This window comes from Molothrus ater, chromosome 14 (assembly GCF_012460135.2).
Source record: "Molothrus ater isolate BHLD 08-10-18 breed brown headed cowbird chromosome 14, BPBGC_Mater_1.1, whole genome shotgun sequence".
Classification (NCBI taxonomy): domain Eukaryota; kingdom Metazoa; phylum Chordata; class Aves; order Passeriformes; family Icteridae; genus Molothrus; species Molothrus ater.
In genome coordinates this window covers 8,415,478-8,430,627 of record NC_050491.2, presented here as the reverse complement: position 1 = coordinate 8,430,627, position 15,150 = coordinate 8,415,478, and the positions used below count along the sequence as shown (strand labels likewise).

General features: G+C 41.2%; 1 protein-coding gene across 1 annotated transcript in view; it reads left to right on the top strand.

The window, feature by feature from the left end:
• Positions 1-12,681, top strand: part of COL4A5 (collagen type IV alpha 5 chain) — a gene marked incomplete at its 5' end in the record, with an annotated part of 73,543 nt that extends 60,862 nt beyond the window's left edge. The window contains 10 exons of the mRNA XM_054516376.1: positions 3,840-3,973; positions 4,313-4,385; positions 4,534-4,605; positions 4,957-5,085; positions 5,367-5,465; positions 6,657-6,869; positions 7,200-7,377; positions 7,924-8,038; positions 8,306-8,478; positions 9,959-12,681. Coding sequence (XP_054372351.1) covers positions 3,840-3,973; positions 4,313-4,385; positions 4,534-4,605; positions 4,957-5,085; positions 5,367-5,465; positions 6,657-6,869; positions 7,200-7,377; positions 7,924-8,038; positions 8,306-8,478; positions 9,959-10,040 — 1,268 coding nt within the window. The remainder of the gene's footprint in view (positions 1-3,839; positions 3,974-4,312; positions 4,386-4,533; positions 4,606-4,956; positions 5,086-5,366; positions 5,466-6,656; positions 6,870-7,199; positions 7,378-7,923; positions 8,039-8,305; positions 8,479-9,958) is intronic.
• Positions 12,682-15,150: the final 2,469 nt, after the last annotated feature.

The window sequence follows — 15,150 nt, the reverse complement described above, 5'->3', positions numbered from 1 at the left end:
ACTGCTGTTACTCCACATGTCTGTTTTCCTTGCTATGAATAATAATAGTTTGGTGTTTTGCACATTGTATGTAAAGGAATATTGAGCTAAATCTAAAAAGAAAGGTTTAGTTGAATATGTTAGTTTGTTGATATTTCTAACAATTTTGATGTTTTTCCCCTTGTTCTAATGATGATCTTGGTGAATTCTGACCCCCTACTCCCAGGTCCCTCAGGTTAGCCCCGTAACTCCAAAATAATAACTTTGCATGAAAATGAATGTATTACTTTTGTAGTGTCTAAATGTAGATATGCAGAGTCATGTTTCAGACATAGCTTTTAATTTGTGGTGGGAAAAGAATGCTCAGAGTTGGCTTTCAGCCCTCTCTTCCATGTTGTTGTGGGACTGACTTTGGAAGGACACAGTTGCTCTGCCCATGGTGGAAGACCATGTGAGTCTAGATTTGCAAGGCTTTTATAGTGTCCCCAGCTGTGAAACTTGTTTTTAGCTTTTTTTTCCCTCAGTGCAGTTGCAAACAATATATTCTGATTTTCAGCTTTTTTTTTAAGAAGCACATTGCACTGTCCTCCCATGACTTGCTGCATAATTGTGTGTTGCAGCTTGGGCAAGTGACAGTAGTAATTTTTGTAGCACCTGCTACTGTTGATTTTGGACACTCTCAAGTGACTTAAATAAATCAGATGCTTCTTTTATACCAACAGTATCTGTAGGAAAATTTATATAGACTAACAATGATGCTTTAGATTCCCAACTTAGAGTCTTTTAAGTTTGCAGTGCAGAGAAATCCTTATTTCCATTGTTTCACTTCATTAGCCCATTTAGAGGAAAGGAAGAAAGTTCTTCCTTCCACAAGTATTTAATGAAAATAAAGCTCACAGCCATGTCCTCCCTGGCACTAGGGCAGTGGGATAGAATTGGTGAGAACATTGCTGAGACATTTATTGTAACCTTAGTGTATCAACATGGAGCACAAACTGGCACTTGGGAAGATTTTACCATCTGTGTCTAGACTGAAAATGACTTGGTATATCTATTTAATAATAATGATGTCTTTAGGTTTTGCTATGATGACTTTCAGGCAGCAAAGAACTGTCATGAAAATTTAAGAAAGGAATAAATTTTAGTTTTCAGCCTGCTGTACTAAGCACCACAAGGTAGCAAATTTGGTAGCCCCTGATGTTTAAATCCTATCTTTGTGCAGCCATGTCAAAAAAAGGAAATGTGGCTTTACCTTTTAATTTAACTGTGGTCACTCAAGCAGTAACCACGCTTTCAAAGAGAGCTGCCATCATGGGGTGCTGAGAGGAACTGAGCAATTGCATCAAGTCTTGTTCCACCCTGTGACTGTGATCAGCCAGAATTCGGTGATGAACATGTGTAGGACTGATTTATAAATCATAGCAAAACTTACCTATCAGTGAAATATAGTTTATAAGTACTTAACAGTAACAATGAAATGTCCATGTCATTATTTTTAACAAATGTATTACAGTTAGTATTAAAATAATTTACCAAATATGTAAGAAATAGTGCTGTGAGGTAAACTTGTGTATTTATTGTAGTTTTTAGCTGCAAATTGCATGGTGATATGTTGATATATTTAAATCATTTCACTGACATGAAATATGCAAGTGGCACAGGAGCTAAAATAATATATATTAACTTAGGAGCATTGTAGGGACAGCCAGCTTATCTTTTGAGAGAGGACATTTAAATCATTTTTCTAAGGATGTTCTCATGCGCCATTCTCCATATAACCTTGAGCAGGTAAATTAGCATCTTGAAATATTTTTATCAAGACAAAATAATGCCAACAGTAAAGACAACAAATTCTAAATTTGCAAGTTCTGCTGTGTTTTTGCTCACAGCATTTGCAGCCCTGTTGATCCATGTCAATCCTGCTTACAGTTTCAAAGAGGAATAAGCCTACTTTTCAGTCCTGGAATTGTATTCACAGATAGTTGAGGCTCATACCTGATTAGTAGTGATAAATCCTTCTGTTAGTCACACTTCCCTCTGCCCAAAGCAGAATTTTGCACAAGAGTGAGCTATAATTCACAATTTTCCTATTTGCCAAGCTCCAGGCCCTGAGAGTATTGTCAGTGAAATGGTTGCATAGTCCAAACCCTTTGTGAGCAGGACTAACCATTTATAGGCCTTAGCTGTAATGTTAAAGCAATAATATGTTCTCTAGTGAAGCTTTAAGTTTGCTGTTAAATGAAGTGTCAAATTAGTTTCAGTAGAGCCTAGTCACCAGAATAGCTAGTATCTGAAAATACCTGTTTGTGTATTCATGTGTGGTTTTATGCATGCATGTGGATTATACTGTAAATACAAAATATGTTGGTGAAATGGATTGTGTGTAGTGTATATGCTGTCATCTGTACTATTTCTAACTAGTAATCTTGTTTTGTACTGTGATGTCTGACCCTTCTAACATCGATCATTGGGCTTTGGTGAACTCTGATCCTTCCAGGGCCTCCAGGTTAGACTCTTAACTCGGGCAATTTGTTTTACTGCATTGCACTTGATGTAAGAGAAACAGATGTTTTCCTGTAACTCTGTGATTGTCTTTTTAAGGGCTGTGGTTACTCTGCAGACCGTGTGTGTTTGATTAGCATGCCCCAGATGGTAACCTGGTATTATTTTGCATGTGTACAGTACCAGACCAGTATGAAAGACCAAAATAAAGACAAAAAATCCTCGCATGATGGGATGTTTTCTGTAGCTGAAACTGCTACAGGATATGTGTGAAATCTGGTACAAAACTGCTATTGATTTTAAAAGCGAAGGAATTCTATACTCAAATTTGCATGCAGAAACACAAATCATCAAATTTATCCATTGGGTATAGACTATGAGGATATCAAAGGAGATTCAAAGTTGAGAAGGACTGAAAATCCACTGATAAGTGTTAGTTTTGTACTACAGGAGAGAATGTCATAGCACTGTCCTGCAAAAAAATCCTTTTGTTAATCCAATTATGAGCTCTAACTTGTAAAATGTTATTAGCTGTTCTGCACTTGCTTATGGTTTATTTTGCCACAAAAATTATACCGGTTACCTTCCACTTAGATGGTGGGACAAAGGTGGAGGTCTCATCTTTGAGTTCTCCAGATGTCAAAGTTTCTTTTATACCCACTGCTTTGTTTTGGATTAATCTGGCTGTAACAAAGGCAAAATATTTAAAGACCAGCCCAGTTTCTCAATTAGATTTACACAGTGTAAGTCTACTAAAGATTAAAAAAATTAGTTGCAGAGAGAGTCATTCAACATAAGGAAGTTTCTGCAGCTCACGTTATGTAGGCAAGGCAGAATGACAAGCTTCCTGCTGCCCAGCAGTCAGGAGACAGCACACGAGTGCTCCGTAATAGGTATGTCAAATGCTAACAAGAAAGCAGCACTACAGTGTTTACACTGCACTGTGCTAGTGTTGATACTACCTGACAAAAGGAATTCAGGCTGTTAAGAAGCACTTAAGACATGGTGAATGTAATGCAGGTCAGCAGAGAGGATATTTGTACCATCTAATTTTGGGTTTCTTGGCTCCTGGTAAAGGCACTGGTCTGGTCACCAGTAAGCTGCTAATGCAGGTGAGCTGCACTGCCTTCTGGAAAGACCTGCTTCATCAGCTAGATAAGGGGCCTTGGTTCCTGAGTTGGGTAGTGCAAATAATTCCTCTTACTTGTTTTCCTTTTAGTTTACCCTGAATTTAGCACTGAAACAAAGCTGGGAAATTAAGCCAAAATATTATTTTTTTTTTTAAACACTGAAGGCACAAACTTGGGGAAAATTAATGATATATACTGATGTGTGCATATTTGTTCTGCAATGTTAAGGTCCACCAGGCCCAGAAGGTCCACGAGGGCCACCAGGCAGTGGAGGACTTAAAGGGGAAAAAGGGAACCCAGGTCCACCTGGTCCACCTGGCCTGACTGGTCCAAAGGGAGATCAAGGACCACCTGGACGCCAGGTAGGACAAGAAATGGAGTTTTCACCTAGTTAATTTTTAAATCAAATAAAAATGGAATATATTTGTGGGGAACATGTAGTTTAACATAATAAAAGCCAAAATGTGGTAGCTAACACCCTGTCTTCTAGCAAGGCAGAGGACCTTTTCCTCAGCTATCCCCCAGTATCTAGGCAGGATGTCCCTGCTGTATTCCCATGGGAGCCGGAGCTGTCCATGCAGCCTCGTGTTCCCTCTCTCACTGCCAGCCCCCAGTGGGCTTTGTTGTCTCCAGCCACCTGTTCCATCCTGGTTCTCTGCAGCTGCTGACGTGAGGGAATAACGTGAGGCTCTTTTCTTCAGGGGGATCCTGGTCGTCCAGGTCTGAATGGAATGAAGGGTGACCCCGGGGTTCCAGGCGTTCCAGGATTCCCAGGTATTTCACTGGCTATTCCCAGGTATTTAACCAGCATTCTGAGCAAAACCTCCAGACACAGTAACAGCCTGTTTAGGCCATTCCTGCAGCAGACTTTGTAGAACAGCATGTTCTTTCACTGGGTAACTGTGTGAATTTGATGTTTCAGGTATGAAGGGTCCCACTGGACCTGCAGGACCCGCTGGCCTCACAGGCAGCCAGGGACTGCCAGGCCCACCAGGTAAGAGTCTTGGGTAGTGGCACTGTCACTTTGGCTCCCTGTCATAGAATTTGTTACACAGATGAGTTGGTTTCAGCCAGCAGACAAAGTCAAGTGAGCAAGATGTTCAGCATAATTCCAACCTGTACTTTTTAGCCCCTACAAGTAATTCTAATATGTTTTATACTCTGTATCCCGTCTGTATGGATTTACTCCACTGAGGGGGGTCACCAAGAGTACTTTTTTGTCCTATGCATACACACACTTATTCTTTCTTGCAGTGATGGAGCTCTTGGCTGCTGATTTTGAAATAAACTGTTTCTAATGCTGACATCCACCTTGGTTATCTAATACCAATCTTCCTTTTCTCAGGTCCACCAGGTTTACCAGGTACCATTGGACGAAGCATTGTTGTCAAAGGTGATCCTGGTTCCCCAGGTCCTCCAGGACAGCCTGGCTCCAAAGGGCCACCTGGATTGCCAGGGCCACAGGGATTGCCAGGTATGATCCAAGGTGGCTGCAGAGGACATGGCCAGAAATGTATCTGAGTGCAGGTGGCAGTGCCAGTGACATGGCACAGGCTGCAGAGACGAGTTACTGAGCTCAGCAAGGGCCAAGAGAGAAATGCAGGTTAACAGATAAACACAGGACCCCACCATAGACATCTGGGCTGTTCTTCCCTTGTGTCAGAAAGAAGCAACAGACGAGTCACTGACAACTTGAAGATTTCTGTAGTGAGATTTCAAGAGCTTTTATTTCAGTTATGCTTTTGTGTGTTCTAGGTCCAATTGGTCTTCCTGGTGACCCAGGGAGAGATGGACTTCCTGGTTTTGATGGTCCAGCAGGACGAAAAGGAGAGAGAGGTCTTCCAGGCCAACCAGGTAGGGCACTGATGCTATGAGGACTCACATAGATAAAGAGATGCCCATTTCTGAATGGAGGCTAATACTGGGAAGTAACATCTTTGCTTCATGGGAATAATGATGAAATCATACTTTTAGGATTTTCTTAATGCAAAAATATTACAAACACCTGAACATTCATTGATTTGGAATATTCTTGGCACCAACACATTGCTGGTCATTGCTGAAAAACCTTGTCAAATGCTTTACCTCAAGCTTAATGGTATCCCCTTTGCAGCACAGGTGATGCAGAGGAGATAATGAAGATTGTAAGAAACTGAAGAGAGAGATTAGTAAAATATTGCTTATTTTGCATGTAAATTATGAATGGGGAAAAATAGGCTTCATAAGAGTTTCACTAAAGTCAGACATTGGACTACCATTTAGGTATTGCTTAGAACTACTGAACTAGGATTTGAGAAATCAGACAAGGCACTGGTAAAATTTTCTAAAGGTAATAGATATTTTTCCTTTTTGTCTGAGCAGCTCTATGAAATCTGTTAGCATTATTTTAGTAAAAAAATGTAAATAATGACTGCAGAATAACACAGTCTAAATATCTGTACTTATATTTCCTGATATTGCTGTTCAAGAACAGCCTTTTCTTATACATTTCTCAGTTATTTGACTCATGTTTGCTCACATTCAAGGCTGTTCTAGCTTATTTCCACTTTTAGTAACCTATTCCAAAATTGGCAGCATATGAGCTTTGGCTCAGGTGTTACCACAGCATGGCCTGGAGTAAGACTTGCCCCTGTTTCTGGCTCTGTGATTTATTTTGTGATCTTGATCTCTATTTCAACATTATCTTAGGCTGCACACACAGATATGTTTAGGAAGTGGGGAGCTGACTGAAGTCATTCCAGTTGCTGCCGTGTTTTCTGCAGTTATTATAATGCCTGATAACCCTGAGAGTATTTAGCTGCACAATACCCCTACAAAACAGAGAAGTTGCACTGTTACAACCACCTATGACAATCTCCCTGATTCAACCAAGCTGAAATGAAAAAAAAAAATCCAGGAAGACAGTGTTAGGAAATACCAGGTGCCCTAAAACAGAAAACAGAAGCACTCAATCATGAGACCAACAACCTTCCAGAGATGTGTTGGTCCTAAAAGAGCAAGCAATGGTGTTAACACAATGGTGTGTTGTTTCTCTCCTGTGAACAGGTTCACGAGGAGTACAAGGACCTCCTGGTCCTGATGGTTTACAAGGCCCACCTGGCCCTCCTGGAACAGCTTCTGTTGCTCATGGATTCCTTATAACTCGGCACAGCCAGACCAGGGATACACCACTATGTCCACAGGGAACAGCAAGAATATATGATGGATTCTCTCTTCTATATGTGCAAGGAAATGAGAGAGCACATGGCCAGGATTTGGGTGAGATATTCTGTATACTCTCTCCTTAAGAAGAAGCATGTTGTAGCTGCTTCTTCAAGTGCTTGGGTTCTCTGAAGACAGAGCAGTCTTGGAGATTTCTAGAGGAGGATGCATGCTAAAATCTGCTATCTCCAGAGGATGCACATTGTAATTCAGGACGAAGGAATGTAAACCAAAATGAAGTGAAGTTTTTTTCCCCCTATGACAATCTGATGGCCCTTGCTGTGCACTCAGAGGAGGGAGAGGAAGGATCCACAAGTACTGCTCTCAAAGAGTTGCTATAAAAAGCAATGAAGTGAAAACTTTGCTGTCTTCTGTCTTACTCTGTAGGTACTGCTGGGAGCTGTCTTAGACGTTTCAGCACCATGCCCTTCATGTTCTGCAACATCAACAATGTTTGTAACTTTGCATCAAGGAATGACTATTCCTACTGGCTGTCAACCCCCGAGTCGATGCCGATGAGCATGGAGCCACTGACTGGGCCGAGCATCCAGCCCTTCATCAGCCGGTGAGGCACAGCGGGCCAGCAGCTCTGCTTTAGTGTCTGAGAAATAGAACATCTTACCCGTGTGTTTCCAACATGCAGTTTGGGAATTAACAGATAAATCTGTCATGGTTTGTTGTGGGAGAGACTAGAAAAATAGGGGTTTTTAAAGTATTCATTGTCTGCAGAGGTTCATCTCCCTGCAGCAGTGATAAGAGGCTGTACAGCTTTTCTCAAACAAGCAATCTCTGTAGTCAGTAGTGTGAGATCACTGTGGAGAGGAAAAGAGAACTTGGAAGCCATTGGCTTTAGGACTAAGGCACTCACCCGGGGACTTTGAGCTTCCAGTTTTTGTTTCAGGGACTGCTTCAGTATTTTACCCAATGTAGTGAAAATACAGACAGATTTGAGCTCCAAACTACTCTTATTGCAGTTACAAAATATGTGAGAAATGGAAGTCTGGGTTAATAGGTGAGTTTTGTTCCCTTTTTCAGTGTAAGAATTCTTAATAAAACATCCTCCTATTATATTTTAACATCACGTGTTTCTCTGGCATTCCTGTGTGTCCAGGTGTGTTGTGTGTGAAGCTCCTGCTATGGTGATAGCTGTCCACAGCCAGACCATTCAGATCCCTTCATGTCCTCCAGGCTGGGACTCCCTCTGGATCGGTTACTCTTTCATGATGGTAAGAACTGCATCCTACTCCAGAAGCAGCTACTGCCTGCCCACCTGTGTCCTCAGCTGCTTTAGGACACTGCAAGGGTTGGCATTTTACCTTCAGCCCCTAACCAAGGTCGCCAGGACTGACAGTACACAGATCTTGGTGTCACTGGCGTTTATGGAGGTGTCTGACACCACAATCTCTCTGCCAAGAATGAACAGTAGCTGACTGCTGTGCTATTCAGTTTTTAACACCTAAGATCCTTGTTTGTGTCCTCCTTCCCTCCCCTAGCACACGAGTGCTGGAGCAGAGGGCTCTGGGCAGGCCTTGGCATCTCCTGGCTCCTGTTTGGAAGAGTTCCGCTCAGCGCCGTTCATCGAATGCCATGGCCGGGGCACCTGTAATTACTATGCCAATTCCTACAGCTTCTGGCTGGCAACTGTAGAGGTGTCAGAAATGTTCAGGTAAGAAAACCTGTTTCTTGTCTATTGCTTTATTCCAGAATGAATGCTTTTGAAACTGAATTTATTCCAAAGATCAAAAGGTATTTGTTTATAGGGATATAGGGAAATTACTTAGCTTGTTTTCCCCCTCACAACCAGTTTTTCAAGTGTTTCTTTGGTAAGCCTTTAATATTATGTGAAAACTTGCTAGGGCACATTCTGTTTTGCAAGGAGCCAGATTCTTTTTGTGTCAGCTCTCATTCACATTTTGTTGTAGTACCTCCTCTGAAAGTAGTCCTACTGTGTTTACTATATTTGGAGCCCAAAAGAACAATTTTGATTTTTTTTCTTGCTAAACCTTTCAATAAATCCAAATATTTCGAAAGTTGATTCACAGATATACAAGGGATCGGAGTGAAGGGCAAGATCAACTCTTAAATCTTTTGAGGCAGAGGTTCATATGACTTGTTTTTAAAAATCTTACATGAAGAAGGTTTCCTACCCTCCATGGTTAGCATTTTCTTCCACACTTTGCAGAAGGAAACAGGATGATATTTTGGCTGCAAGGAAGCCAGTGGCCATTGTGTTCTCAGCTACTCTGCAGTCAGCTGGAGTCTCTCAGCTCCAACTTTATCCCTTTCAAGTTGAGTAGCAAATCATTTCTTAACTGAAGAAACATGTCCTTTCATAGAATAAATAGCTACTGCCCTGTTTTGTGTGCTGATGAAAAAACTCTTAATATTCCCACTGCCACCTAATTGACAAGTGTAACTTTGTGGCACAGGGCTGGCACTATGCTTTGAGCAGTAGTGGCCCCTACGTTGGCTTTGTGTAACACCTACAGTCAGGGTACTTGACATGATAATTCATCACTCTTCAGTTTTCTGGGTAGCTGATTATTAGTAATTGACCAGTGAAAACTTCCTATTGGTAACTGCCATGCACCCTTGAGATTTGCCTTTAATGTTTTGTCCCTCCCATTAAAACAACTTTCTTCTTCATTCTATTTTTTAAAGAAGCTTTTAAGCATTTGATTTGTGTGCACACATATTACATTAATTGCATTAATCTCCCATCTTGTTACCCTTTCAAAATCAAAATAAAAATAAATTATTTGGTAAAGCTACCACTTAAATGCAGCTCTGACTGTAGCAGTACTTTGGGTGTGTTGTTAAAGTACCCTTCCACTAAAGGCCAGAAACAGACCCAGATACAGTCTCAAATGTACACAATTCACCTTCCCCTTGGGCTGTGTTTGTGCTCCATCATCTGCCAGACTGAAACAGGTGCTTATCATACCTTGGGGACACTGACACAACTGAGCATCTGTCACCTGCTGCTGGCAACAGACAGAATGAGCCCTCTTAGAAAAAAATCTCTAATTCAGAATTCATTCCCTGCTCACATACTTTAGTTTTAAATGAATCAGTGAATTCAGTGGATGCTGAACTGTAAACAAAGAAAAAGCTAATGCAACCTTTCCTTTGTGTGTGTCTGTCAGCAAACCTCAGTCTGAGACACTGAAAGCTGGAGACTTGAGGACGCGGATTAGTCGTTGTCAAGTTTGCATGAAGAAGACGTAACATCTTGGAGAATGTTTTATAAAACAGTTGAAAATTCCTAAGATGCACTGTCTTCCAGCTGCAACAATGGTGCTACTGTGCAGAAAGAAAAGAAAAAACAAATCCAAACTGTTTTAACCATGCAAATTCAAGTGTACCTCACTCATGTGCCAAACTAAGGGTTGTTCAGTATGTATTTGACAACAAGACTAAGATGAAAGAATTGACCTCTTGGAAACAGAAAAGAACACTTGAGGTTCACAAAGGATCAGAAGATTAATTTTTTCATTTCTCTCCCTGTACCAAAATGGCACCTTTTTGATCAACCAAGAGAATTGAGAAGAACACGACGCACTGAGTATGTTTAAAATAACAAGACTGCAGTTTTGAAAAACATTTTTCATGGTGCTACTAACCCTACTGTATTTTTAATATGAAATTTTAAGCTTATTTCTCTTTGTAAGTAATGAAATGTGTATATTGTGTAAACACCTTTTTAATCTAAACTTTCAGTCATCTAGAAACAAACCAGACTGATATAAAAATCCTTATGTCTAAAATTAAAGGATAAGACAGTATTTTATTATGAAACTTGTGGTACAGAGAGAATTTACCCCTCTTATGCCAATTTATTCATTTAATTTTTCATTTCCTTCCTCAGTTGCCAACCTGATATATTTGGGGAATGCACAATTATTCTGAAGTAATTTTGATCAGGGTTTTAAATGTTGTACACCATACTAGCAGTGGTTTTATTTGTGCTTAGAAAACCTAATCCACTTGAAAAGGGGTTTTTTTATCTTGTGAAAATATGTGAAATTATTAGCCATATTCTATATCCTTCTTTTAAGAATACAAGTCACATTCACATTTTAGTAATCAGTTTGGTTTAACCAAACCTGTCCTTTGGGAATATCCAGTTACCAAAGCATTTAGGGTGATGCTTACATGAAACTTCACCTCTGAAGTGGTGTCATATGTTTTATCCAAAATAGTATACACACTAAGAAACCTTCTGAATAAAATAAAGCATAAGCTGGTGGAAATCTTCCTATTTACAAATTTATCTTTTAATCTTATGTGAATTTATACACATCCACAATGTATTCACAGTATACAGCAACTCCTGTGTATGTATAGTTCACATAAGGCCTTGAAAGATGGTGCATGCAGTCTTTCTGATGTCAGTTTGTAAGAATCCTCCTATGTATGTCTAAAGAGTGTCACTACTTGTGCAATAGCTGAAAAGTGATCACTTTTGTATGCATGACTGTTCAGCTTCTATGGTCAGAGCGTTTCATTTACCCGCACGTATAAACAGCTCCCTGACAATGCAGGACTCTGTCAAGTGACAATACCTTCAGATTTTCATTGTATATTGCCACCTCGACTATCAATACAACCTAACTTGTGAATTAACATACAGCTCTCTACAGGTGATGTGTATTTGTTTATTGAATGCTGTTAAGTAATTTATCTGCTAATGGCTGTTCTTACCTTCCAGTTGTCCCTGGAGCATCTGACATCTCCTTGTTTGACACATTTGACAAAAGACATAGGACTGGTGACTAAGCAGGTGGCAGTGATATACAATGAGATTGGTGCTGATTTCTAAAGCTTTCAACTGAGTATGAAACTGAAGTTCTTTAGTTTAAAGTGCAAAATAATAATAGCTTTGTCTTTTTTCCATTAGCTGCAGTTATATCTCTTGGTAGAGAGTGGGAATTCAGCAATGTGTATCTTTCAGCTCAGTTTAGTTTGGTTTGCTGATGCACGTAGTAATAAACTGAACCTGCTGCTACCTCCAAGTCAGGAACTTGTTACCAAAGCTGAAATAAAATAGTAAGTCTCTTCATGTAAACACAAGCCCTTATCTTGCTGGCTCTGCAGAAGTCTAAAATGAACATAGCAGCCAGTCCCTAGTCCTAAAACAGCGGAAAAGTGGTTGCTAAGGCCAAGGAGCTCTCAAAGGAAAGGGCTTTTCCAGCCCTCCCTACCAACACCACATCTAGTGTTTACCAATACAAAGTGTTCAGATGTGGGGACATGGAATAGAGTGGACCATGTTTAGTAAAGCAGTGCATAACTGGTGCTTCTTTGTAAGATCTGGGCTTCTCTTGCAGCAGGTAAAACCAAGAGAGGAGATCCTATTCCAGACTAAGGTACAGAGCACCCAGACCTGCTGGTTTTGTGGCAGCTTCAGGGCCCAAAGCTGTGCGATGACCAGAGAAAAGTAAAGTATGTAAAGCAGCTGTGCTTGTGACAGCTCTGTTTTCTCTTCTGTCCCTGCAGCTCTGACCTTGACCTGGACAGGAATCCTGAACCTTAAAGAGCTTCAGGCACAGAATTCCAAAGGGGTGACCAAAGTAAGTGGTCTAGACATGAAGGAACATCTTTTATTTTGAGATCTGCAGCAGAGATTCAAGAGATGTTGGGTTAATCCTCAGCACACCTTCTGTGCCTTAGAGCAGGTAAATCACTTGCCCTGTGTTGGATGGGAGTTACTGATCTATAAAAGAGAACACAGTTATTATTCTCTTCTGCTTCTCGATGCTTAGACTGTAAGCTCCTTGGGGCAGAGACATTGAGGGGGCTCAAATGTTGGTTGGGGCCTCTAGGTGCTATCCATCACTATATAAACATTAAACTACAGGTAAAAGTTTGTGTTTGCAGCTTCATTATTAAAAAAGGAAATCAGTGCTTTGGCCATTGGATCCTTAAAACAGTTTTCAACACCACCTAAACACAGCACAGCTCTGGACACCACTTCAGCTCCAGTTAAGGCTCTTTTCCTGATATCTGGTATGTTTTTGCAAGTTTTTATTCTCATAACTAATCCCATAGATTTGGGCTATTTTAGTTAATCTCAGCAGGCACCTGGCAGGTCTGAGCTGTTGGGGACATGCTGCAGCCACTCGAGGGCACCGTGTGGCTTTGGCAGCAGCTGTGACAGCAGCACTGCTGGGGCTGGCCCTGCCTGGAGGAGGGAGCACTGCAGGAAAGCTCAGCAGGAGAGGGGTGGGGGTCCTCACCTTTCCTTGCCCACTACACAGGCCCAGTTCTTGTACTGCAGGTGGGGAACTGTAAATTGCAACCAGAATGATGAGTGAAAAATTTTTCTAAAGGAATACTGGTTTTAATCCTAAAACCAGGATTTAGTAATCTTGTGCCTAGGCTGGATTTACACTGTTCCAGTGTTAAAAAAATACACCTCCTGCTTAAGGCAGAGACTTTTCTGTCCCTCTAGAAATCCTATTACAAAGAGGAAAAAGCTTCCTTCAACATCATATTCATTTCTAGGGTGGGATTTAAACTTCTTCAACACTTTTGCAGTCTGAGGACTACCTCAACCTCAATGGGCACACAGGGCAGTGCAGCAGCACTTCTGTACCCTGAACTAGATGTCACACACAAGTGTTGTGCTGCAGAAGCTCTGCATTTTGTCCTCTGCTGTGTAAATCAGTTCCTCTCTAGTGACCATTTCCAACAGAGGGTGCAGGAAGGATCTGTTTTAAAAAGTAATTCTACAACTTGAAAAAAACAACATAGTGGTTTTGCAACCAACAAATGCTCAAGTTCTAAAATCTGATCGTCTGCAAATATTTTCTCTATCCTTTGATACCCAGCTGCAGTACTTCTGTAGTCAGCCTGCTGCCTGAACTGTGCTGCTGTGCCATCCTTGGGACACACCTGAGGGAGGGCTGTTGTGCCAGATTCAGGACTGTAGCAGCATTATGTGTTTTCAGCAGGTCCTTCCCAGAAAAGTTTTACCCAGCTCTGCTGACACACAATACTTCTGCTGCCATGGCTACTTCCACTAGAAGCACAAGCTGAAAACTGCACCACAAGAGAGTGGAATAATTTTGTCTTTCCAGGTTAGTCCAGTGGAAAAAAAGCAGGACACTTGCTAATGGGACACAGAGGCAGTGATTAGCTCAGGGGAGCAGTAAGTGTTCTACATTTAAAATGTAGGGTAAGGATCTAGAACTCCCAAGCTTTGGAAAAAAAGATTATTAACTCTACCCCTTTGCAGCAGACAGGTGAGCAGTGCCTGAGGATAGCCTCAGCCAAGGTGGCAGTAACTGGGCAGTAGCAGACACCTGCTGTCCCTACAAAGGGCTCTCTGCCCTGGCTGTAGGATGGGATGGGGGCTGAGGCTGCTCTGCCAACAGCAGCTTTGGAGCCTGCTGAGCTCTTGCCTCACACTCACTCAGGCTGTAAACATGATGCTGCTGTAAACATGATGCTGCTTTAAAAAGTTGGAAATTAATTCAGAAGGAAACCAAAGTAACCAAAGCTTGGTGTGTTTCTTTAGCAAAAGGGGATGAGAGGGAGAAGTTTCTATCTTCCAGACATGCAAAAAAAGCTCAGAGCCCCTGCTCTCCCCAAGACATGCTCTGCATGGACAAAGGAGGGGAGAAACTTCTAAGTTATATATATAAATATATATGTATTTGAGGAATCACTATTATTATAGCCAAAAGAGGATGCAGGGATAAAAAACAATGCAATACAGATTGTATTGATACCTGGTACCTCTAACAAGGTCCCTTCAGATGCAAGAGAGCTCAGGCACGCAAAAGGGCTTGAAAAATCAGTGTAAAATTGTGTCTCCCCACATAAAAAACCACAACACTCAGGCAGTTGGCCCCATTTCAACTCCAATCAGTCAGAGGTAGTTTGCAGCACTTACTGTGACACTGTCACAACAGTCTGGACAGAGTTTGGACAACTGTCACTGTTTGCACTGCTGGTAGGGATCTTTTTGCTGTAGTTGAGCAGCACTATTCCCTTTTCCTTCCCAATACAGGCTCCACACTATGCAAAGGGGCCCAAAGGAAAAGACTGGTTTACTTGAGGAAAACCCTATTCTTACAGCAAAGCTGACCCTTCCAGGGAGTTGTTTCAATGTACTATTCTGATTAACAGGGCAAGAATTTGGGGAATTTTAAAGAAAGGTCTCATCCAACATATTTCACAGTAATCACCCACATCTATGGAGATGATATACATTCCCATCTATGGATAAAAGCCTCTTGCTATAGAACATTATTTGCCAGATCCTTCATGTCAGTAAGGAATCTGAAGGCACTACCTTTTGTTGGTATTTTCTGACTTCAGTTGTTTTTAC